A 26,866-nucleotide genomic window follows, 5' to 3' on the forward strand; every position below is an offset into this window, starting at 1 on the left:
TCACTTTTTTCCTTTCTTTTTTCTTATCTCTTTTTCCCTTATTTTTCTTTCCTTCTTCCCTTTTTATCCTTTATTAATGGCCTTCTTTCCTTTTTTATTAATCATTTTTTATAATTCCATATAAATTTCTTATAATTTTTCTATCTTCTAATTTTACTGGGTTCTTTTCTAATTTTTTACTTTTCTTCCTTATCTCCTAATTTATTAATTTTTCTTACTTTTCTTTATTACTTTTTCTTTTCGTGATTAATTTCCCAATTTTCCTTGTATTTCTTTTTTAATTTCTCCTTGTATTTTTAATTTATTTTTCCTATTTTTAAAGTTAAACCTCCTAAACTACTCCTAACCCATTTAATTAAACTCCCTAAATCTATTTACTACAAAGCTCTCCACTAAACTACTCATTAACAAACCTAAAACATAGCGCCCCACTCCTCGACTCTCTATTTCCCGACCCCTCCCTTCCCCGACTCCCTAGCCTATAAAAGACCACCTCCTCTAATCTAGTTCCTCCCATTCACTCCCAACGTCCTTGCCTCAGTCTCTACGCTCCCCTACTCCCTCGTACCTATTACCGCTTCACTCTTGTCTAGCGATCCCCGTGCCGATGCACCCTCTTATTTCACCTCCTTGTATTCTCTGGTGGCAACATTACTGTTACGAGAATTAAAATTATCCCATTAATTGAATCCTTCAGTATTTAGTTTAGTGAGATCCAGCATTTTTGTCGCGCTGCTGATGCATATGTGCTCGTTGTTCCGTAGTGATGCATGTGTGCTCCTACATGGTTGGATATATGGTTGCGGCTGTATGAGTGTGTAGCATTGTGTGCATCACTTACGCGATGACGGTATGTGTAGCATGTGTGTACCATCCGTACAATTTTATTCATGTATAGCATCAAGTGCACCGTGAGATGGTATGTGTCGCATGTGTGCATCATTCATCTGTGATTTATTGATTTCGTGTTACTATAATACTGAAAGGTTGATTGATTGTGGTGATTAATTCCAAGGTTATCTTATGCTTGAAATATTTCATTACTATTGATTGTGTGAATCCAGGGAAAGAGTAATTGATTGGGCGATGGCATTTGGCAAACATGATCCGCCATATTTTGGGCGCATAGGCGCAACTCCAGTGGTGCGGGGATGAATAAGGCTTATGCCTAATTTTTGATATTACAAAAGCTTATGTACATATTTGAATTTTGGAATATTAGTGGCTTGGCTAAGTGTATAAACTAAAGTTAGTAAAAGCTTTATTTTTAGAAAAAGCCAGCTATTCTAGAAGGTGGATGGGCTTTTTGTAAAAGAATGCATGGAGGAAAGCACAAAGGCTTTTGTATGATTTTTTCTCAGAAGCTTTTTGGAGGAATATACATAAATACATAGGAGGTGGAAGGAGAGTACCACTCCTATGGGGGGAGATTGTACCCAGCACACTTGTTCTATCTCTCCCGTTTGTGAGTTTTGAGAGTTGGTGCATATTTTTGAAGAGTGTTGCTGTGTTTTTCAAGGATTTGCAGGTTTTGCAAGCGTTTCCCATTGCAGTGGTATCATAGCCCAGGTTTCGTTGTCCATAGCATGGGAAGCACACGCATCCCACTTCCTCGAACAGGAAACCGCAGCATGCATCAAATTGCAAACATCACGTACGAGAGTGCAATGAAGTTCGAGGTAGCAGAAGCGAACAGTGCACAACGGATCAGAGGCACGAAAACGTGCGGTGAAGGAAAAAAACGCAACAAAAGAAGTCCTCCAAGTGTACGACAAAGGCGGTGACCAAGGCATAGTCCTTGGCATACCTGGCACCAAAGGCATCGTTGGTTGCGCACGAGGAAGCCTTGGAAGATTGCTCTTAAAACTTGCTGGGAGGTCCCCCCATCTTGGTACTGTCCTTGCTCAAGTCCCCTTAACAATTGGTGACTATCCACTAGATCAAGTCACTTTGTTGCTCTATTCTTTGAAGTTTCTAGTCATAAAGATATCCTTCAAGGCAAAAGTGCAAACAAGGGAGCAACCCAACGGATTTTGGAAGAGGAGAATCTCAAAAGCAAGTGTTCACAAGAGCAAGAGGCAGTCTACAAGTGCTATTCGAACACGAGCTTTGCTTTGTACCTTGCAACGTGGATTCACTTGTTGGAATCGTGTGAGTTCGAGAGCCCACAGAGATACTATTTGACAAATAGCCGCTTTGAAAGCTCGAAAACCAAATTGAGATAAGTCTTGTGTTTGTGTGTATTTCCTTTCATAGTGATTTCTTCTTTGCACCGTGCACATACTTAACTGTGTCTGGAAGGCGTATTTCATCAGAGATAGGTTATCCTGAAGATCTACATCATGATGAGGATGTGGAAAACAATCACCATCGGTCAAGAAGAAGTTCAACACCGATGACACTTACTAAGGAAGAATGGCGAGAACACTATCAGCATGAGAAGCAACAACGTCAAGAGATTGAAGATGCTCGACGCCAAGTGATGACAACTTGGAAGCCACCTATATCAATTGAGAACGAGGAACCTATGGTTGCATCAGATTCCCTGGATGCATAGACACATCATGCATGGGACCTTGAGTACATGCACGACATGTGCGACATGCATAAAGCCAACGAAGAACGTGCAAATTGAGTGTTAAAAGAGATGACTGAAGTCATAAAGAAGCGTATGAAGGACAGAGATGATGAAAAAAGTGAAAGTAGCAAATCATCGGACACCAGTGATAGTGAGCATGAAAGAAGCAAGATGAGACATCAAAGGAAGAAGAAGCGACATGTGAAGACTTCACTACAACGACATCATGACACTACTCCTTCACATGAGTCCAGCGATGAAGACAACGTGGGAAAGGCCATCTTGAAAGCACTCAAGCTTCGTGATAAGAAGAAGTCTGGTAAGATTAATCGCAAAATTTTTCTTTTCCAAAATATGATGGTAAGTCTAATTGGAAGCCTGCTAAGTCATGCATTAATCGAAGAACCAAAGAACTTGTCACATGTTATGAATGCAAAGAGAAGGGACACTACTCTTATGAATGTCCAAAGAATCCACTTGCTATTGCTACACACAAGACAGGTACCCAAGCAAAGAATGCTACCAACAATAACGGAGGCAATGGAGGGAGAACCAATGGACGTACCAACGGTAATAGTCAGCGCAACAACTCCGCATAGATCAACTACATTGATGATGGATCCCATGATAAATCTTTCAAGCAAGAGGGTGAGGATGAGGACAATGACACTGAAGATGCCGACTACACCCCTTCAGGTAAGTGTTGTTCAAGTAAAAGTGCATCTTATTTTCATACTTCTTTGTTACATATGACTGCACTATTGCACGAAAAGGAACATAGTGTCTTATTTGATGATGGAAGCACCCATGATTTCATTTTGCAATGTTTAGTTGAAAAAGTTAGGGCTCTCAACTATCAAAACAAAATATAAAGTCAAATCAGTTTTTCAAGGATCGAATTATAATTGTTTGCAAATGGTTAAGGATCTTGAGGTGACTTTAGGGCCATTAGTTGAGAGCCGTGATTTCTTAGTCACTCCTTTGCGTGAGCAAGATCTCATTCTAGGCGCGTCTATCATAATGCCAAACCTGATTATCTTGAATGCACCATTACTATGACTCAAGGCACTGAGACTATGACTCTAGAATGTGACAACAATCTTCCCCCTTGGCCTATATTGTCACATACCCAAGCTACAAGAGCTTTGCGCAAATGTGAGAAGACATATCTGGTTATGGACAATAAGATTGAGGCTAGTCCTGAGACTAAGAAAACTAAGCAAGAGACCTTGGATCCTTTTCTAGCTACCTATGACAACTACTTTATGGAAGACTTACCCCCTGGCCTACCTCAATATAGACTTGAGGATCATAAGATTGACCTTATTCCAGGTAGCGCACCACCGTGTAAATCACCATATAGGCACAATCCTACTGAGCAGTAAGAGATTCAATCCCAATTAGATCTTTTGGCTAGAGGCCTAATTCGACCTAGTAGCTCACCATTTGGGGCACCCGTTCTTCTCGTCAAGAAGAAAAATTAAACTTTTTCGAATGTGCATCGATTATCGTGCCTTAAATAAAATCACAGTGAAAAATCGATACCCCATTCCGAGAGTTGATGATCTTTTTGACAAGTTCAAAGGATCCACAACCTTTAGCAAGATCGATCTTAAGTCAGGATATCATCAAGTGAGAGTGACCAAGCCCGATATTTTCAAGACTGCTTTTAGAACCCAAACTGGTCACTATGAATTTCTTCTTGTTATGCCTTTTGGATTGACCAATCTACCACATTTAGTCGGATGATGAATCGTATCTTCCTACCCTATCAAGACTTTGTGGTAGTTTTCTTTGATGATATCATGATTTACAGCAAAAGTCGAGAGAAACATGAGAAACACTTGAATCTTGTTTTCTCTCTCTTACATGAGAACCAATTGTATGCCAACCCGGATAAAAGTTCATTTTTCCAGCCTGAAATTGAATATCTTGGACATTGTTTTAGCTGAAGACATGCGAGTAGATCCCAAGAAGGTAGAAGTGATAGTAAACCGGCCACAGCCTAAAGATATCCATGAGTTATGATCTTTTCTAGGTCTGTGTAGTTTCTATCGTAGATTTGTTAGAAATTTTGCACACAAGGCACATCCATTGACCAAACTACTGCGTAAGACTCATGCTTTCTCTTGGGGTGAGTAGCACACTTTAGCTTTTCAACGACTTAAGGGTGCAATGATGCACACACGAGTTTTGACCATGCCGGACTTTACGAGACCCTTCTTTGTCATGGTTACTGATGCTAGTGGACAAGGTTTTGGGGCTGTACTTGTGCAAGATAACCATCCAATTGCATTCGAGTCACGTAAATTAAAACCAGCAAAGCTAAACTATTCCACGTATGATAAAGAACTAGCCGCTGTGGTGCATGCCCTTAAACTCTGGAAACACTATCTTATGGGTTCCGAGTTATGCATTAAGACTGATCACCAGAGTCTTAGACATCTCCTTACTCAGTTGATGATCTCGGATCGGCACATTAAATGGGCTGCCTTTATTGACAACTTTAAACCAATGATTCAATATCAACCAAGCAAAGACAATGTAGTTGCCGATGCACTGAGCTGCGAGCTAACATAAATGATATCTCAGTCATCGAGGGAGACCCTTTCGAGACTATGAAGGCAGACTATTCTACTGATCGAGACTTTTTAGAAATTTGGCATAAGATTAAGCAAGCTAATAGTACCCCTATGGCCTCGTATTCCATTCATAATGACTATCTATTCTACGAAAAGCGCTTGTGTGTCACTGCACCGTTTTGATGCTTGGTACTAGAAGAGGTACATCAGCCACCCTACATGGGACATAGAGGCATCACTGCTACGTATTAGACTGTAATTCAAGATTTTTTCTAACCTAAGCTTAAAGTTGATGTTGCAACTTTTGTTGCATAATGTCTTATTTATCAAAAAGTCAAGAGCAAATATCAAGGTTTACTTATGCCTTTACCAATTCCTGATGGCCCATGGGAGCAGATTTCTATGGACTTTATTACTGGATTTCCTATGACTAGCTCAGGTTTTGATATGATTTGGACTATCATTGATAGATTTAGCAAGCATGCTTACTTTATTCCTTGTAAGAAGACCTTGACCGCAATTTAGGCTACTCATTTGATCATCAAGCACATCTTTATACACCATGGCCTTCCAAAAGTAATCGTGTCAGATTGGGATAGTAAATTTTATCTTTTGGACTGCACTCTTTAACAATCTTGGTACGAAGTTAGATTTTTCCATTGCTTTTCATCCCGAGTCTAATGGCCAAACCGAGGTCACACAAAATACTATTTGTGACATGTTAGGTGCTTATGCGTCTAGTCAGCCAGGAAAATGGGACAAATTTATACACATATTACAATTTGCCTACAACAACACTAAGCACTTTGCTATAGGCAAATCTCCATTCCAAATTGTCTATGGAAAGACCATTCCTACTCCATTGACCCACCTTAAGCACCAAGTAGAGGCTGCTAATCGATTTACTGAAGATTTCTCTAGCATTTTGGCTAAGGTCAAAAAGAATATCAAGCATGCTCAAGTTGTGTATACTGCACGTGCAAACAAGGGTAGAAAGAAAGTTGTATTTGCTGAAGGTGACCTAGTCATGTTATGTATTGAGAAGCGTAGACTTAAGAGTATTGAGACACACCCTATAGTTAAGTTTGCTCCTAAATCCTATCGTCCCTTTAAAGTTTTGGAGCGCATTAATGACAATGCCTATTGGCTCGAATTACCACTCGATTGGAAAATTCATAATTCTTTTCATGTGCACCTCCTGAAACCTTTCCATGGAGACCCACCAGTTCAACTTATTTTAGACGATGCACCGTTGCTTCAAGGAGAGACCCAACTCTTAGAGCTAGACCAGATCATTGATCAACAAATCACTCAAACAAGACGTGGAAACTCGTATCCTATTTATCTTCTTACATTTAAGAACCACCCTGTTGAGGATGCTAAGTGGATGCCCGAGCAATATTTTCGCTAGTACCCTGATTTATTGACTACTTTTTTGTCACGCAATTGAGGCCAATTGCGATTTCAAGCAAGAGGGATGTTATGAGAATTGGAATTATCCCTATAATTTAATCCGTCAGTATTTAGTTGAGTAAGATCCTGCATTTTTGTCGCGCAGCTAATGCATGCGTTGTCACTATTCCGTAGTGATGCATGTGTGCTCCTACATGGTTGGATATACGGCTGCGGCTGTATGAGTGTGTAGCATTGTGTGCACCACTTACGCGATGACAGTATGTGTAGCATGTGTGCACCATCCGTACGATTTTATTCATGTTTAGCATCAGGTGCACCATGAGATGGTATGTGTTGCATGTGTGCACCATTCATCTGTGATTTATTGATTTCGTGTTACTATAATACTGAAAGATTGATTGATTGTGGTGATTGATTCCAAGATTATCTTATGCTTGAAATATGTCATTACTATTGATTGTGTGAATCCAGGGGAAGAGTAATTGATTGGGTGATGGCATCTAGCAAACATGATCCACCATATTTTGGGCACGTAGGCGCAACTCCATCGATGCAGGGATGAATAAGTCTTATGCCTAATTTTTGATATTACAAAAGCTTATGTACATATTTGAATTTTGGAATATTAGTGGCTTGGCTAAGTGTATAAACTAAAGTTAGAAAAAGCTAGCTATTCTAGAAGGTGGATGGGCTTTTTGTAAAAGGGTGCATGGAGGAAAGCACAGAGGCTTTTGTATGATTTTTTCTCAGAAGCTTTTTGGAGGAATATACATAAATACATAGGAGGTGGAAGGAGAGTACCACTCCTATGGGGGGAGATTGTACTCAGCACGCTTGTTCTGTCTCTCCCATTTGTGAGTTTTGAGAGTTGGTGCGTATTTTCAAAGAGTGTTGCTGTGTTTTTCTAGGATTTGCAGGTTTCACGAGCGTTTCCCATCACAATTACCTCTTGCTCAGCATTGTCTACATAGACCAGCGAGGCAATGACCTCATTGCCACACTCCAGATCGTAGACTCCCTTTGCTGAAATTACTCCACGACACAGTCTTGATGATTGTGACCTCACGCTTTCCTCTGCACACTGAGCATTTGATGCAGTACCCCGGCCCCCGCCCCCCCTTTATTTATTTTTACCCCTCCTCTCCCTTCTCAAAATTTCCCTTCTACTTCATTACCCCCCCCCGGCCGCCAATCTGCTCTATATGCTCTAATTTCCCCCTCTATTTGGTTCATTTTTCTTGTATTATAAACTTCTTGTTTTATTATTATTTTAACTTTTAGTTAAATCCTTTTCTAATAGCTATCCCTATTCATTATATCCCTAATTAGTACACTTTCATCTAGGTTTTTTCATTTTCTCCTCACCCTTTTTCCTTTTTCTTGCTCTACTTTTTACTTCCTTACTTATCCTACCCTTTCCCTAGTTTATCCTCTTGAATTTTTAAATTATTTTTTTAATAACCCTCGTCCCATTTTTATTTCAAATTAGGTCATTCCAATCCACACACTAATGATTCGTCTTTTTACATTTACAAATTTGCTACCTAATTCACACTTGAACAAACCCATCTTCTTCACTTAATTTTTACATCGTGCTGGTTAAGTTTATGGTTAAGCTTCTGATATATTTTGACCCCGATAACGAGGAGCGTTTATGACACCTGTCTTCCTAACCTAACTTGGTTCTCATCATGTTTTCTTGTTGGATGGTGGCAGGTATGCAGACTCTCCTCTTCAATAAAAGAGATGCTTATCAGAACTTCACCATGCTCCAATTTATTTTGCAAATTTTTTTTTTGCAAAAACATTGTTGTCATTTCTTTTATCTATTTTTATTGCGATTTCGTAGGTGCTTTACCTACATATGCAAACTATGCCTTAATTCTATAATGTTATCTTTCCATCCTTTACCCTTACACTTTTGTCCTTTAACTATGCAAAAGGGGTTGTCGTCTTGTCTTCCACACACACTTACTTCACCTTCTATCCCTTTTATGCCACTCACGCTCTAGTATTCCATGTGCCATCTGAACCTGCCCAAAGGAAGTTGTGCACCATCCATCTTAGCTGCCCCATGCATCCTCGATGGAAACACCAGCAAGAGGCTATGTACTAGGCCATTGCAAAGAAGAACCTGATTGACTATTAGTGCTCTACCTACTAAGGAGAGTTTGGCCAAGCTCTAGCTTGCGCCAAACACTCTTTAGAACTAGGGCAATTTGCTGCTCTGCTGAGATGTCCATGCTCACCTGGCAGCCAAGGTACCTCGTTTTCTAGCCTCACAAAATCGAATGAAAGCCAAAAGCATCCCTCCACTCTTGGACCTTCTATAACCTCCTCTATGCCCTTGAAAAAGCCAATATTTTGGTCAAGTTAATTTGGGCCCCAGAGGCCTCATAGTAGATAGTGAAGACCCCCATGATTCCCTCAAGGCTCGTGGCGGTTGAGTCCTCCACATACAGAGCTATCATGTACAAATAATGAATTTAGCAACTCCTCCTCCTATCAAATCCGCAACCTCATCTCTATAAAACCAATCACTTGAGAGCATAGAAAATAGGGCAACGCCTCTGCTAGTACAAAAAGAAATAGGAAGGGGCTAAGGGGGAAGCCCTACCGAACTAAGCAAGAAAGAGAGAAGGCCTCACCCGTGTGCCCCCCAATGATCACATGGCTAGAGCTCCTGCATAGAGAGCTGAGACCCTCTCCAAGAAACCTAGTTTGGGTATGGTGTTGTCCAAAATGGACCACTCGATTCTATCATATGCCTTCTCAAAAATCAAAATCCAAGAGAAGGATGGAGAGAGATTGCGACTCCTCCTTGGCCCAATCTACTCCTCCTAGAAGTTAAAGATGTTGTCCAAGATAGTGTGTTCCTGAATAAAACCTATGTGCATGTCATGAATGATGTCCAGTAGTAGGTGGTGTCTTAACCACAAGCTCAAGACTTTGGCCAAGATCTTGTAATAAGCATGTCATGAATGATGTCCAGTAGTAGGTCATCAACCACTCTTGTAACCTATTGCTCAGGCCCCCTTCTCCGAAGGTAGCTACTAGAGGGGCAGAAGCCGCACGCTTTGGGGAAGATGGGCTGGTTGTTGGGGGGGCTCTTGTTTGCTCCTCGTGGGAGTGAGAGGTTGCTTGCACTCTGCTCTTGCAGTTAGCCCATTGCCTATGACTCCTACTACTGTTGCCGGTAGGGCCTCTAGGTCCTGTCTGCCTAAGGCTCCCTCTGTTGTCTCTGCCCATCCTACTGAGGGGTAGAAGGGCCCCAACCCTGACTATGACGTCTGGTGCAATCTCTAGCTAGGTGGCCAATCAACCTACAACATAGACACTATCCTGGTAACCTAGATACCTCTAGCCTCTATCAAAGCATTTGCCCCTCAAGGTCATCTACTATCATCGTGAGCCGAGGGACACCATCATCTACCACTACTGAAGCTGTAATCTCCGTGTGACCTTGATAACAAGGGGGCTTGTTTAGGACACCTGTCTTCCTAACCAAGTTAAAGCATGTTCTCATACAATTTTTTTATATTGGATGGTAGCATGTATTCAGACGTCTCCCTTCAATAAAAGGTTGGTCAATTGTTTACTTTCGGAGTTCACAAGCTCCTCTTCTTCTGACAAAATCTTGAATTGTCTCTACTTTATCAAATTGTTGCGCTCAAACTCTTTTTCAAAGGAGCTCTATTTTGTCGGAAGCTTTTCTCTTATATTTCCAAGCATTTAACTATGCCACACAAAAAAAAAGGAAGATTACACAACATTATGAGTTCCTATTTTGTTTAGATACTAAGTTTATATATATATAGTGGGTTTTGTTCTTTCCAAGTGGGTGTGTGAACTCGTTGGTGCCACTCACCTCGATAATGGAGAAGGTACCTTTCCCTTGATGAGAGGGGGGGTGAGGCTGAGGAGTCACGACAAGTGGACAGCACAAGATGTCAAGATGGATGGTGACATGGAAGGTGGTTTGAATCATGGGTAAGGGAGGGACGGCCAGCTGGCGGGGGGAGGCCATCGATGGCAACTGCCACTCAAAATACACACACACACATTCACCCCACTTTACCCTTCCACCACTCTCCTGCAACCCGTTACCACTCCCCTCCTTTCTTTCTTCAGCTCCCACAGTCCACACACTCCCCATGACGAAGAAGAAGACTGTTGGCCATCATCGCTGGCGATGGAAATTAGGGTTCCTTTTCTTCCTCTCCATCTTGCTTCTCACCATCCTCAAACTCCAGACTTTCCTCACCTTGCCTTACCTCAGTACCTTCCCCTCGCCCCCATCTTCAGAGCTGCACCGGAAATTGGCCTTTCTGTTCCTCGCTCGCAACCGGATGCCCCTCGACATCGCCTGGGATCGTTTCTTCAAGGTCTTGCGCCTATCCTCAAGTGGTGACCCTATTGAAATTGTCTGAGATCGCTCCCCTTCAATGTCCTTGCAGTTCCGATCGATCGTCCCCGTTTCATTAGGAAATGCTCCCTTCATGTTCACTACTGTAAAAGCAACCAAGGCACTACGAATGTCTCTCCATGCTTAGCTGTCGATTAACCTTCAATAAAAGTTGCAATGCACGTGTTACACTGATGGCAGACGTGGAAGATTGGTATGCGTGATGCCTCTACAAGGCGAAAGCAGACTCTTGACCTGCAGTAGGGGAGAGCTCCCCGTTCCCTCTCCTCTATATAAATAAGGGTCCACCTAAAAAATTAGGAGCATACTAGTCAAATCTGATCTGCCAGCTGGTTGGCTAGAAGGAGCAGCAATCAGCGTAGCAAACTTCATGAAGCGATCCAAAATGGTTACACACATTGTCGTTCCCAGTGCCAATGGCTAGTGGTAATCCATGACAAAGTCAGTGCCGATCTGCTCAAAGGGATGATCTAGAATCTCAAGGGGCTGGAGTAAACCTGGGAAACATATTGGTGTGCGTCTCTCTACAGATGCGGCCAAAAAATATTCTCTCCAACTTCTCTAATGTGCCTTGATTAATGTCCACCAATCGTTGAGTCATGAGCTGCTTTCAATAAGCATACAAAGTCTGCCCTTGTGAAATAAGTACCCACCATGTATGGCAAAATCACCGGGCTGGTCATCCAACATCAGCTTGTACCAATACTTCTCAAACTCTCGAGTCATGCTACTGTTTCTGCATCTGGGAGAGCGTGAACCTGTTCCCCCCTTTCTTCATATAGGTAGGTAGGACCTTGAAATTGTGCCACCAATGAGCTCCCAAAATGCTCTCCGCTGCAGTAAGGTGGAAGGGTTCCTTTGGACAGAGAGTCTACATATGCTCAGTGGAGCACGCGGGCTAAGAGACACTGAGAAGGAGAGAAAGGAGAGAGAAAAGGCACAAGAGAACTGCAAAAAACCCCGCTACAACTGGGGGAAAACCTCGCAACCAACAGGCTGCTCGAGAGCTCAGACAAACAGCTCAACAACCTCGAGAAATGGAGACACAAAGAGTGGATGGACTGCTCCACACTCCTGCCCTAGGACTGCTCAACAAGGCAGGCTATGCTGCTCCGCAAGGCACTGGACTATACTACTCCAAGAGATGATACCAAACAATGAGAATGGGGGGCCTATATATAGGCAGCCCCCCTTGCCTGGTCGGCTGATGTAAAGGGGGCTGACCCCCTTGCTGTAGGGCTGATCAGCATGTGGGACGACCCAGCACTAGGGCTGCCCACAGCCCTATAAAGGGGGCCTTTCCCCTAGCCTATGAAGGCTGACACCAGCCAAGGTGGCCGACCTGGAGGTCAGCCCACCCTATGCTCTACAGCCCTCATCTAGGGCGCCTATAAGGGCATACCCATGCAGCACAACAGGGTATATCTGCCCAGACAGCCCTGCACGAACCTCCATGGCCTATGTGGCAACGCATGAAGCAGAGGAAAGCCACACAGTCCTACTCTCACGGAGGCGGGCACACCCACAACACAGGCCCTCTCTCTCTATGCTACCCTCACTCATTGGGTGGGCACACCCACAATCAAGGTCCTCTCTAACTAAGGTGACATCAGGAGATGTTGACCTCCAACATGGTCACCTCCCCACTTATGAGCCCCCAAATGAGGTGCGCATCGGTGTGTTGGACCAGAGAGAGAAGAAAAGAATGGGGCTGCCACATGGGCATCAAGCCAAAGAGAGAACCTGGCAGATGGAAGACACCATGGAGGACAGCAAGGGCTTGGAAAGGTCACGTGGCTGTTTGAGAATGGCTGAAGCAGATCTGTGTGGGGGATCCAATTTGGAAAAGAGGCGATGAGCTGGCAGGTGACGTCAGCAGTGCTTGGAGCTGTACGGAGCAGTGCCACGTGGCGCAATGGAGGCAGGAACAGCAGCACATGTGTCATGATTAGGGAGCTGGTTGGGCTGGGTATAGCCAGCCAACCAGGCCTATTTATAGGCTGGATACAAGGCTGGGCCTTGCATGGAAATGTGGGCCAAAGGCCCTTGTTTTGTGTGCCCCTTTGGGGCAGTTTTTGGAGGCAGTAAAGGCGGCCAGGGAGGGGCTGAGTGGGTCGGCCAGATCTCCCCGTCCTTGTCGGTTTTTTGGTAGGCCCTTGGGCCTATAAAAGGCAGGCCTTGTGGCCTCGTTTAACATCCACTTGGAGCAGCAAGTAGCCTGCAGATAGGAGCAGCACATGAGCATCCCCTTGGGCATATTCTTAGGAGGTGAAGGGAGCACAAGGAGCTGCAGACTAAGAGCTAGGAAAGCTGCCCACCTACACTGGTATCCATACAGTAAGGTGGAAGGGATCCTTTGGATAGAGAGTCTACATACGCTTAGTGGAGCACGTAGGCTTAGAGATCTAGAGACGTCGAGCCATTTAGCAATAGAACATTTTGGTATTGCATCTTGTCTAGTTTGTGGATGGGTGGAAATATAAAGTGTTGCTTTTATATTTGTCTCTGAGCATTGTCTATTTCTAGTTTGCACACACACATGGATGTTGTGAAGTACACTCACTTGTTGAAGCATTGATTCCATAGTGAACACTTCCGCGTGTAATTCCTGGGCTAACTATCACTTCCGCTGTGGGATACCTTCTGTGTGTGTGAGGTCACCTTTTCTAACATAATGTTAGAGTTGAGCAAATTAGTGTATCGCACGATTATTCCACTTAAGATTAATCATGGAAACTTATAGAGCGTTTAACTCATACATAATTGAGAATATGCCAATCAAGAGATCTATATTTAATGCAATACATTCATTGAAATATAGCAAGTAGTAGTGTTTGGGAAACGTCAAAAAAGATACATATGAAATAGTGGTGATAGCTCGATTTGTAGGATACAACTGCTAGACAAGGTTAGAAGAAGTTAGAACTTCAAATAATCAAAACATGATAGCCATTCTATATTTGTGTAGGTCTAATTTCATAGCATAATTGCAACCCATAAACACAAAACCTTGCAAGATCAAATGATTAGTGAGGGAATAGGTAGGAAAGATTACCCAAGGACCAAACACTATAGTTTGCATTAAGAGGATGAGTTTGGGCATGTTCGTGGATTCATCTAGATATATGTTCCTGTCATATTAGTGGACGTGCAAATTTCACCTTGTGAAGTTTTTGTCCATATTGTGGCTTGCCGATATTGTGATAAATTCTTTCTATCTTTAGTGGTGCGTTGCCCTATCAGCTAGATTGTCTAAGCATTTCTTTGCTTAGATGCTTGTTTGGGAAAGACTAAAATGAAATCGAATAGTCTTCACAAGCAATTGTAGCTTGAATGAAGAGAATGTGGACTACTTTTTAATTAGCCTTCTCTTGTAGTGCTAGCCTTTGTCATGGTTGAGTCTGTCCTTCACCTCTGGAGTGTGGATAGAAACTCATGTTGGGTGCGGGAAGAAATGGAAACGGAGTGGAATGTAAGGGAGCAAACAACAAGCTAAAGCAAACGTGAGTACTTGCAAATGCATAATGAAAAAGTACAAGCAGGTGGCCTATATGCCTCGAAGTCAACCATATGGTTGACCAATGAAGTCAACCTAAGGGTTGACTGAGTCCTAAGACTAGCCTACAAGGCCTACAAAGGGTTGGCCTATATGGCCCCGAAGTCAACCATAAGGTTGACTAGTGAAGTCAACCTAAGGGTTGACTGAGTCCTAAGATTAGCCTACAAGGCCACACCAGGGCTAAGTGCTAACAAACCCCCCTCCATGGTATGGCTAAAGTATCCTGGATACATCTTAGGTTCATGGTTGCCGTCCAAGATGAATATAGCAACCTATGACAATACAGGGAGATCAACATCACGTAACAAACGGTGCCAAGTGTAAGGCATGTCGAAAAGCCTCAAACTTGGGCCGTGGTAGAGCCTTCGTGAAGAGATATGCTAAGTTGTCCTCCGTGGGAACATAGGACAATTGTATGTCTCCAACTGCTAGTCGCTTTTGAACATAATGATAATGAACCTCAATGTGCTTTGTGTGCGCATGAAACACAATAGCCAAAGCTGGGCTGTCAGTGTAGATGGTAGTAGAAGCTGGCTGGCTGATGTCAAGATCTGCGAGTAGCTTATGGAGCCAGGATACTCTACCGTTACTGTGAAGGCTGCCCTGTATTTTGCTTCACAACTAGAAGTAGCAACTGCAGGCTGCTTTTTGCTGAACTATGAAATGCATGAAGATCCAAGCGTGAAACAGTTGCCACTGTGAGAGACTCTCGTGTCATAACAACTTGCCCAGTCATTGTTTGTGGAAGCATGCAAGACCAGTGGAGTCTCGTCACCATAGAACAGTCCCAAATTTTGTGTGGCCTTCAAGATGGAAGATCCGCTTCACTGCTTGCCAATGCTCTGTACTAGGCATGTGCATGTACTTGCTCAACTAAGAGACGGCATATTGAAGATCAGGCCGGGTATGACATAAATAAATAAGGCAGCCTACAGCTTGCTGATAAAGGGTGGCACCAAAGGGTGCACTCCCATCCTCGGAGGAGAAACGAAAGCCAGGCTCCAATGGTGTAGAAATTGGCTTGCAATCTTCAAACTAGAAGCGGTCTAGGAGCTGTCCAATGTACTTGGACTGACTCATCATTATACCCCCTTCAACATATGCAAATTAGACGCCCAAGTAATAGTGCAACCGGTCCATATCTGTTTTGCAAAGCTGCCTTGAAATCTGCAATTTTTTGCAGGTCTGGCTGAGTGATAAGCTTGTCATCTACATATAGAATTAAAATCAGAAATCCTGATTCACTCTTTTGAACATAAAGAGTAGCCTCCATAGGGCTGTTTTTTTGAAACCCAAGGCATAGCAAAAAGGAATGTACCTTGGCATACCATGTCCGTGGTGCTTGCTTTAAACCATAAAGAGCCTTTTAAAGCCAGCATACCTTAGTTTGAGACCCTGGAAGTTCAAATCCTGGAGGCTGAGTGACATAGATCTCTTCCACTAAATCCCCGTGAAGGAAGGCGGTCTTGATATCCAACTGATGGACCTCCCAATGCCTGTGAGATGCAAGAACAATGACACACTGAATAGTCGTGATGCGTGAAGTGGGGGCAAATGTCTCTTCAAAGTCAATACCATGCTGTTTGGCATAACCTTGCTCAACAAGGTGAGCTTTGTAGCGATCAACACTGCCATCAGCTTTGCACTTCAATTTCCCACATTGTGCCGATGGCACGCTTGCTGGCAAGCAAGTCACACAACTCTCAAGTGCCATTGACATGAATGGAATCAAGTTCAGCTCTCATGGCCTGCATCCATTCGTGAGTTTCAAATGCATCTTTGTGACATAGAGGCTCCTCATAACAGGCAGTGGCAATCAATGCAACATTCAGCTCAAGCAAATTGCCATGCATCTGTTTTTGTTCCCCTCTGGTGTAGGCAACCAAGGGTGCGTCTTGCTTGCTGTCCCTGAGGGTATCCAAAAGCCAACGAGGGACTGATTTTTGCTGTCTCTTGACAGCCCTCTCCTCTTGAATTGCTTGCTTGATAGCATGGCCATCTTGCGGTGGAAAATCAGGCTGAGCAAGAGCAACGGGAGGAGGATTGGAGCTGCTAGAAGCATGTGGCATGGTGCTTTGCATTGTGTCATTTGTATCTGTGAAAGGCGGAATAGAATCAAACACATCAGAGGCTTCCATTGAAGGCTGTGTTTTACAGTCCAGCCAAGGTAAAGGGGCATGCTCATAAAAAACCATGTCCCTACTGACAATCACCTTGCGTGTGCTAGGCTGAAACAATTTGTAACCTTTGCTTGGAGAGCTGTAGCCAATGAAGATGCATTTGTCAGCCTTATCAATTGAGAGGGTACATGCAGTGTCTTCCAAAGGCGGCTTTTCCATTCCTAGACATTATGGGAGTTTCCACTGGCATAGCTGGTAGCACCCTCGAATCCCACAGCCGTTAAGGTTCTTCTTTCCCCAGTTGACAAGCAGCAGGTACAGCAGGCAGCTCAGTCCCTCCAGGACAAGGCGCTCGTGGGCAGAATTGTGGGCCTCACGAGGCAAGCTTGGCATTAGAGGGTAACCACATTCAGGAGGTCACCATCTATGGAAGAGGCGTCTTCCTCATCCAGTTGAGCTCCCTCGATACAACCTTGAGACTCGTGGAGCAGAGCCCCATCCTCCTTGGCTTGCATCTAGTATACCTCTTTCCTTGGTACCATGGCTTTACGATGGAGGACATGGACACGACACACCATGTTGCTCGCTTCCCGGTTAGGCTTCGCTTCCCAGGGCTCCCAAAGGAGTACAGAGCCATCTTCCCGTCCATTGGTTGGGCATTTGGCACAGTGCTTGAGTCTCTGCCAGATTCGGCCACAGTAGTGGTAGCAGATGACGGGGTCCCCAGGATCAGACTAGTGGTGGACAGCCTAGAGTCCCTCCTAGAGTTGATTCTTCTAGAGACCCTTGGAGGGGGTACACTTTGACAGCGAGTGGAGATTTGTGGGTTACCAGGCTAGTGTCTTCGTTGCAGACTGATGGGTCACTTAGCCAGAGATTGCTCCCGTGGCCATGGCCGAGTGCCTCCCCCCCCACCCAAGACACCTTGGACATCACCTATCACTCAATATCGTGTTTAGCTTGCACAACCAGCCCACTTTGGAGCCTTTGCATCATGGGTCTTTTATGTCACGTGCCCTTCCAGTGACATGGACACATCCTATATCTTCTGCGTGAGGCACCTCAATTACACTACTTCCTCAGCACAGTCGAGGTTGTGTTTCACGAGACACGTAGATACCTAGAACCTGATATTCCACATGAGCTCGTTGTCCATCTTTGGAGAGACTTTTACCCCTCAGGTTCAGCATCTCTAGGGTACTCTCCACCTTCTTCAGCTCCCAAATATCCTCCTGAGCAGGTTTTACCTTCCCCAAGACAGTATTTACACACAGTATTTACACTCTGAAGGCACTCCTTCTCTTGGATATCCTCCGGAGTATCTCAACCAACCCCTTTTCCCAGCCTTACCTGGATATTTTTCCACAGGAATTGCCATAGCGGTTACCACTTTGACGACGAGTGGATCATCCAATCGAACTTATTTCCCGATAGTAATCCACTGTCGAAACCTCCTTATTGGGTTTCTTACACTCAAAATGAAGAAATCCAAAGACAGGTGACCGAACTACTCGACAAAGGTCACATTCGGCTTAGTTGCAGCCCTTTCGGATCTCTTGTACTACTACTGGAAAAAAAGAATAAGTCAATGCACCTCTGCATCGACTGCCGAGCCCTCAACAAGCTCACTATAAAAAACAAGTATCCATTGCCTCGCATGGATGACCTTTTTGATCAACTTCTGCACGCAACATAATTTTCAAAGTTTGATCTTTATTCAGGTTATCATCAAATCTGCATACGAGAAGGCGATGAGTACAAGACAGCTTTTCGAACAAAGTATGGACACTATGAATGTTTGGTCATGCCTTTTGGGTTAAACAATGCCCTAGTCACATTCATAACACCAATGAACGACATCTTCAGGCTTTTCCTCGATAAGTTCGTCATCGTTTACCTCGATGACATCCTTGTTTTCAGCAGATCCTTACATGAGCACAAACAACATCTTCACCAAGTTTTTGAAGTTCTCCGCGCAAATTCTCTCTACATCAACGTTGAGAAGAGTGAGTTCTTCAAAACCCAACTTGAATATTTGGGACATGTTATTTCAGCCCAAGGCATCTCTGTGGATCCCAAGAAGGTCGAGGTAATCCGAAACTGGCCTACTCCTAAGAATGTTCATGATGTCTGCTCTTTTCTCGGATTGGCAAACTTCTTCCATACAAAGATCTATCGGTTTTTCGAGATTGCAGCTCCGATGTCCGAATTATTGAAAAGCATGGCAGTTTTCCAGTGGCTTGCCGAAACAGAGTATAGTTTCCAACAACTCAAGCAAGCACTCACTACCACACTTGTTATGGCTATTGCTGACCCAAACCTTCCGTCCGTTTGAGGTCATGACCGACGCTTCCGACATTGCTATAGGAGCAGTCTTGAGGTAAGAAGGCAGAGTTATTGCTTTTGACAGCCATAAACATTCCGATATCCAAACTAGATACCCGGTTTATGATAAGGAGTTTCTTGCTATTGTACATGCTTACCGCTCTTGGAAACATTATCTCATGGGAGCCGACTTAGTGGTAAAGACATACCATCACTCTCTAAAGTATATCTTTACTCAGCCAGTAATGAACGCTCGACAAGCACACTGGGTTGAGTTTCTGGCCAACTTTCACATGACCATCGAGTACATTCTAGGACTACGCAATGTAGTTGTAGATGCTCTCTTTCTTTTCTTTCTTTCTTTCTCAGCAGGCTAACTCTAGCATTAGCTATGGTAATCTCTACATTATCTGTGGATGTTCCAAATTCGTTCAAAGGGAAGTATCTCCATGACAAAGAGTTCGGCACAGCAGTACAAGTTCAGAATTTACCATGATATTTTCTACACCAGTTCATTATCTTCACCAGGGTCTTATTTTGAGTGGCAGGAGATGTTACGATCTGTGACATATTCCTTTCTCTACACTCTAGACTTATGGATGGTTTGATGAATGGACACTTGTGGAAGGGTATGACCTTTCGACGGGACACTTCCTATGAGGCACAACCCTTCACAAGAGACACATTCTATTGAAGAGACACTACCATTATAATGTACCCTCTCATTAAGGGTCACACTCTTCACATGGGGTACACACCTCTTCATGCTCATACACTTTGGAGTACACACCTTTTCATGTGTGACTCTTCACTCTCTATATAAGAGCGGCCCAACTGTATGGATGACAGACTACATACACTCAAGCAATACAATATTCTTTGTTCTCTGCTATTTCAGTCTCTTTTCTGTTCCTTAGCACATTTCTAAATATGGATTTCTTACAGCAAATAGCTGTCTTGCAAGTAACCAGCCCAAATCAAAGGGCAGATGTTTGCAAATTTTTCCAATGCAAAGCTGAGCTGAATTTGTTCCAAATGATGGCTGAATGTTACAAATTTCAAAGGACAAATGGCCCAAATCAAAGGGCAAATGCAAATAGAACCCAAATTTGGCAGTGTCAAGCAAAGAATGCTGCAAATATCAGCAAATCTAGCAAAAGCCCCAAATTTGGAGAGGACAATTATGCCAAAAAGAGCAATTTCTTGCCAATGTCACTGAAAAACCCCCAATTTCATATCAAAGCAGCCAAATGTCACTGCTATATAGGCAAATGTGACAAAATAATCTGCAAATCTGAAAATATCCCGCAATCTGCCACCAATAGATCCAAAATCCCCAATGTCGAAGTTGAAATGAGTAAAAAATAGGGCAAATACTGCAAAAGCCCCAAAATGTGACCAAAAGGAGCAAATGTCATTGCAAAATCTGCAAATGTGACACAAAAGCCCCAATTTCTAGAGCAAAATCAACTGAATGTCACTGCAGTGTGTGCAAATGTGTCATAAAAGAGGGTGAAAAGCTTCAAATCCAAACAGTACCAAGTAGATCTGAGTCAAGGGAGCAAATCCCAGCCAAATGGTGCTAGTAGTTGGAGGAAGGCCCAAATGACTGAAAAGAGACAAAAAAACCTAAAAAAACAGCCCAAAAATTCTCGAAATCAACTTTTGACAGGTTGTACGGATTCCTGGCAGTGGTGTGCACGTGTCGGTACATGTCCATACGGCTGTACGGACGTCGTGCAACTGTACAGACTAAAGTTTTTTCAGTTGAATGGTGCGGGACAGGGTGGTTTGTATGTGGGCAGCTCAAAAATTTTGAAAAACGTCAAAATCGGACCTAAAAAAGTCGAAAAACAGCTGTTGGATTGCTTTTTTTGCTCCAAAACAGGTTTCTAGTGACGAAATGAGGCACCAGACCAAGCTGGAGCAAAATGGCAGGTAGGAGCAATGGCTGAGCATGAGGGGAGGTATTTAGGAGCAAGAGAACTTGTTCTGATACCACTGTTGGATGCGAAAGCAATGTAAACGAGTGGAATGCAAGGCAGCAAACAACAAGCTGAAGCAAACGTGAGTACTTGCAAATGGATAATGCAAAAGTACAAAGGCATGGCCTATATGGCCCCGGAGTCAATCGTATGGTTGATCGTGAAGTCAACCTAAGGGTTGACTGAGTCTTAAGAGTAGCCTACAAGGCCTACAAAGGGGTGGTCTATATGGCCTCGAAGTCAACCATATGGTTGACTAATGAAGTCAACCTAAGGGTTGACTGAGTCCTAAGACTAGCCACAAGGCCATACCAAGGCTAAGTGCTAACAACTTAGTACGAAGACCTTTGTATAAATGGATGCTCAAGTATGTGTGGGTGTGTGGATTTGTATGTGTGAGAGCATATGTTTATACTATGGTCTACACCTACCGTTGGGTGCTGATGACATCGGTGGATGTCATAATAGCTAGTCCTTGCTATGCATGATGGAGTTTATGGTTTTCAACCTTTATGAGTGACCATCAGCTATCATGAGATTGAAACTGCACTGTGTTTTCTTCCTTTTTTTAAAGAGGATGAGTTTGGGCATGTTCGTGGATTCATTTAGATATTTTTAAGATGATAAAATGTGAAGCATGCAACAATGGGGAGATTTAGTTGAATAAATATTGCTTTTGTGAGCTGCATATTATTAGCATAGGGCAAGTGTCCAGTTCTTTCTTGCTTCAATCTTGACCAATCTTTCACTTTGTAATCTTTAGCATGTTAATATCTCTTCTCTAAGGTACTTTTCAAAGAATGCTAAGCTGGGTAAATGTGCTCGCACATCATGCTTGCAAATCTTGCCATATAATCTTTTCTATATGTTAGTTCAGCATGATGTTCTGATTTTCACTTTAATGGTTTGGTTTATATCATGTATAGGGTGCTGAAGAGGGGCTTTTTTCAATATATATCCATTCACGGCCTGGATTTGTGTACAACAAAAGGACTACAAGCTGCAGACACTTTTACAATCGTCAGCTACGAAACAGCATTTTGGTACTGCCCGTCTGGTCTCTTGGTTAACCCGTTTTAACAGATCACGCCTTTTGCTGGAGTTCACCTAAGGAGATGCTGTTTATTGTCCACATATATCTAATCTGTGAGGGTCGTCAAATATGCATGTTGCCTATGCAGGTAGATTGGGGAGAGGCAAGCATGATTGAAGCAGAGCGGTTATTACTGGCGGAGGCTCTAGAAGATCCTGCAAATGATCGTTTTCTTCTTCTCTCTGATAGGTGGGAGAGATTCTTCATGCTTTTTGGTGTGCAAACAATTGTGTTTTAAATAAGTATTTCCGATCAATTATCAATCTCTAAAATACATCTGATTGGCAAGTATCCTATTTTGAGGGCTGAGGATATTCAAAAGCATCGGAAAAGTGAGCTTTCTTTTACAGTTTTGTTTGTTTTTTTTTGGGGGGGAGGGGGAAGGAGAGCATGGGGGAGTGCCGACAGAAACTCAGTACGAAGACTTTGTATAAATGGATGCTCAAGTATGTGTGGGTGTGTGGATTTGTATGTGTGAGAGCATATTTTTATACTATGGTCTACACCCACTGTTGGGCGCTGATGACGTCAGTGGGGATGTCATAGTAGCTAGTCCCTGCTATGCATGATGGAGTTTATGGTTTTCAACCTTGTGAGTGACTCTCATGAGATTGAAACTGCACTATGTTGTGTTTTTAGAGGATGAGTTTGGGAATGTTCCTGGATTCATCTAGGTATATATTGAAATAGGGGGAAGGGAGAGGGATGAAGAGGCTGCCATATGGGCAGCATACTGATCTTTTTAATTTCTACATTCATCCACTCTGTCCTGGAAGAGACAACAATGGTGTCGGCCATTGTACGGGCCACACATTGTGTTTGATTATAGTTGGGGGCCATGGAAGGGGCTTAAGGGGCTGCTGTCAGCCGTGGAGATTTGCAGAAATGTCGGCACCATGCAATCACCGAATCGCACAGACAATACCTAAGTATTGAATAAAGAGATCTCAGCATCCACAAATTGTGGGAAAAATACTCAAGGATGAGCCAAGTACATCCAGCCAACGATGCTGGGCAAAATAGCAGTCAAGGATGGCTGCCACCTACTGAGATCTACAGAAGAGAAGTTATGCCATACTCTATACAATCTGCGGTGCCTTCAGAGACTTCTGTAGCTGCATAGGAATGACTAGAATTAGCTGCCGATTTATAGGTAGTGAGGGGGCCTTGGAACCTGCCAAAATAGAGACTGGTCTGCTGGTTAAAACCCAACTGGGTCTGAGTGGATCTGCCCCGATTTTGTCAGGGATCTGCTCTTGTCTGAGACAGCTGTTCCAAGCTCCAATTTCAGGTGTACACAGTCCTCCAAAACGGTGCCTCGCTCCCTCAGTGCCTTGACCCCTTGTCCTCCTGATGTGGGAGCTCACAAGGTAGTGACACCCCCCCCCCCTGAGAAAAGAACTTTCTATTAATGACGGCCACACAGAGGATGCATTGATCTATGGACTCGCGTGCTCTTCTAGACCATATTTTCATTGCGAGATTGTATTTCACAGATGGTGTATATTCTGATATGGGCTATTTTTGCGTATTTTCTTTATTCTCACTGTAAGCTGCAGCAACCTGGGTAGTTTGCTGTTTTAAGAGGAGAGTATGTCATGGGGACGTGAAAAGTGATGTAAAGTATTTTTGTAACTCAACCCATGCTTAACCCGGGGTAAACCGTGGTTAAGTCCAATATGAGGGACTGGCTAGAGGGAGTGCAAACTTTCCTAGAAGTTCCTAAGGGGCAAAGTCTAGGTGCACCACTAGGTCCTAGGGGCAAGGCAAAGGCACTAGAGCGGGCTCTAAAAGTTGGGCCCAAGGACAAGCAATGTTGCCCTTGGTCAGGTGGGTTAGAGCTTTAATGAAGGGACATTTGTAATGCATGCAGTTGCATGCCTTTTACCACCCACCATCTCTCTCCCCTCACCCGCCTGGAGCATTCCAGGCCTAGCAGAAGCACTCTGGGCTGATTTTGGCTTTTTGGCTGGCTGTTGCTGCTGCTTTTCTGCTGCTCTGGCTCTTCCTACAGCTCTTGCTGAGGCAGACCAGCTATTGGCACACATCCCAAGGCAGTGCACGGTTGCTGGTGCACATTCCGAGACTGTACATCACGTTTATTGCACTCCGTACAGCCGTATGGACCTGAGGTGCAGTCTCTGAGGCTGCTGTACGGACTCCTTGGCACACATTCTGAGGCAGGTACGATTCCCGAGGTGACCTGTGGTTGGTTAGAAGCGAGGTTCAAGGCCCAGATCCCAAGGTCGAGGCTTTGTGGCAGATCTGCAAGCCTGTGTACCGCTTCAGCCCTTTCCTGCCTTCCTTCCGCCTTCTTTCTGCTCTTTCTCTCATCTCCCTGAGGCTGGAAGACACCTGCGCCCTGTTGGGAGCCTGGTTAGAGGATAGGCGCGAGGACTGAGCTCGCCCCTCTGCCACGGACAGTGGGTGTTTTGTTAGTGTCTCCTTTTTGACTGTTGTTTCTCATTTTGAAGTTAGTTGCAGTGCTTTTCTTGTGTCTGGAGTCTTTTCTGGTCCCCACAGGCTCAAGCAAGCACTGAGAAGCAAAAGGTGTGCCTAGGGAAAGGCCAGAGGGACAGTGTGTTGCATGTGAAAGCCTTGAGGCTGCTTGGGTATACTTTGCTAGTGGTTTGGATCCTTGGATGCCTTTCAGTTGGGTCAGGACAGAACAGGGTGCCTAAGATTGCCTTGCCATTTGGATTCTAGTGGTGCACTTGGATTAGATGCCCAGAAGACATACAAAGAATTTGCAGAGAGTAACAGTGCAGGGGTGAGCCCCTGGTGTAAAACGTTCCATTCAAAAGCATTAAATAAATACTGAAAGGGGCGCCAAGGCATTTGGGGCCAGTGGGTTCATTGTGTACTGTTTTCACTGAGCAGGGGCATTCTAGCCTCCCCATTGTTGTTGTTGAAGTTTATTTCTAAGTACTGTTAATTGATTGATGTGACTGAAGCTTGCCTTATGACTATTTATGAGGTTTATGATTGAGTAGACGAAGATTACTGCCCTTTAGTTTCTTGAAGGCCGGTTACAAGGACGAACCAAATAAGAATGTCCACATGGGCAGCACTTTGATGGCCATGTGGGCAGCAAGCTCACAGAAAAACACAGAGATATGGGGCTGCCACATGGGCAGCACATGGGCTGCCATGTGGGCAGCAGGTTCAAACGAGCACTTGGTAGTTAAAAGTTCTCCTGGAGGGCAGATCTGCTATGGAATGGCTAGCAGGCTGTCAGAGGCAAGGAGGAGCAGATCTGCACAGGAAAACCAGCCCGGAAACAATGCGAGTACGTGGTGCTGATGCCAGCAACTGTACGGTGGTCTACAGCCGGCTGTATGGAAGCAGAGGACCAGATCCAGAGCTGGAACATGGCCTGACAGGAGGCGGAACAGCAAGGCTGGATAGGCACCTAGTTTGAAGAGCCTATGGGCCTGGGAAAAAGGCCAGGAACAGGTTGGGTTTATGAGCAGGACTGCTTGGGCCAGCGGCAGCCGGCCAGGCCGGGCCTGCAAAGGCATCAAAAGGAGCCAACCAGGTTGGCCAGCAGGGCCTGCGTGGGTCGGTTTTATGGAGCTGGTTGGATCGGCTAGTTCACCTACTGGGTCAGCCAATTCGTGTAGCTCTCAGCCCCTATAAAAGGGGAGCCCTTAGGGCTCATTCCACATCCACTTGAGCAGCAAGCAACCTGCAGATTGGAGCAGCAGCAGATCAGGACCTATAGGGCCTACATCCAGGAGCTCTAGGGGAGGCTGAAGAGCTGCAGACATAGCTTGGAGGGGGCTGCACACCTAGGCTGAGAGATAGGGCAGCAAGGTGCAGGGATCAAGGCACGGTGACTAAAGTTTTCAGAAGCTCGGCAAGGAACACACGGGCTCATGGATCTAGAAGTGCCAAGGAGGTAGTAGGACAACTTTTGGTAAGGGCAGAGCACCGTAGTTTAGTGGGACTCTAGACCCTTGCTCGTGCCTCTGCTCGCTCCCCTGCCTCTGCTCGCTGCTCCTCCCCTGCCTCTGCCTACTCTGCTCCTCCCCGCCTGTTCGCTGCTTCTCCCCGCTTCTGCCCTGCCCTCCACCCACGCTGCCCTGCAGCTCCACCCGGCCTGCCCTCCACCCGCGCTGCCCCGCCCTCCACCTGCGCTGCCCTGCTCTCCCGTGAGCAGCTCCCTCCCTACTCGCCTAGCCTCGCCGCTCTGCTGCTTCGCCCTTACCCGCTCGCTCCCTTTCTACTCGCCTAGCCTCCCTCCCTACCCGCCTAGCCTCACCGTCTGCAGCTCCCCCCTACCCGACTAGCCTCGCCACCTGTAGCTCCCTCCCTACCCACCTATCCTCGCCTTAGCTCCCCTCCCCGTCTAGCCTCGCCGCTTGCAGCCCCTTCCTGCGTCCGCCTGCAGCCCCCTCCCGCGCCCGCTGCCTCCTCCGCCCGTTGCCTCTTCCGACCCTCCGCTCATGCTGTTCCGCCCATCCTCCTGCAGCTCCGCCCTCCTGCAACCCCTCCCCCTCCTTCGCCCGCTGCCTCCCCCGCCTTTGTCCCCACCCTCTACCATAATGGACGAAGGGGGATGAGGACAGGGACTCACTCAGGCGGGAGACCCTTCGGTCCAAATATACATACACGAGGAAATGGGGAAGGGGAATGGTGACAAGGGAAAAACACAAAAGCAACTCAACTTGGAGGACTTCAACAAATGCAGCAACCGGAGCGGTTTGATAGTGGACATGTAGAGAAGGGGGAACGGGGAAGGAGAGGAAGGCCACGGAGGGCAGGGTGAGAATGAGTGGA

General features: G+C 44.9%; 1 protein-coding gene across 1 annotated transcript in view; it reads left to right on the forward strand.

Moving 5' to 3' along the window:
• The first annotated feature begins 10,630 nt into the window (after nucleotides 1–10,630).
• LOC147904245 (glycosyltransferase BC10-like) overlaps nucleotides 10,631–26,866 on the forward strand; it is a 60,756-nt gene continuing 44,520 nt past the window's right edge. Inside the window, exons 1-3 of the mRNA XM_087385470.1 lie at nucleotides 10,631–10,961; nucleotides 21,918–22,034; nucleotides 22,173–22,273. Of these exons, the coding sequence (XP_087241596.1) occupies nucleotides 10,731–10,961; nucleotides 21,918–22,034; nucleotides 22,173–22,273 (449 nt within the window). The 5' untranslated portion in view covers nucleotides 10,631–10,730. The remainder of the gene's footprint in view (nucleotides 10,962–21,917; nucleotides 22,035–22,172; nucleotides 22,274–26,866) is intronic.

This window comes from Dipteris shenzhenensis, chromosome 2 (assembly GCF_047967505.1).
Source record: "Dipteris shenzhenensis isolate YYH24624 ecotype China chromosome 2, Dip_SZ_1.0, whole genome shotgun sequence".
Lineage (NCBI taxonomy): Eukaryota > Viridiplantae > Streptophyta > Polypodiopsida > Gleicheniales > Dipteridaceae > Dipteris > Dipteris shenzhenensis.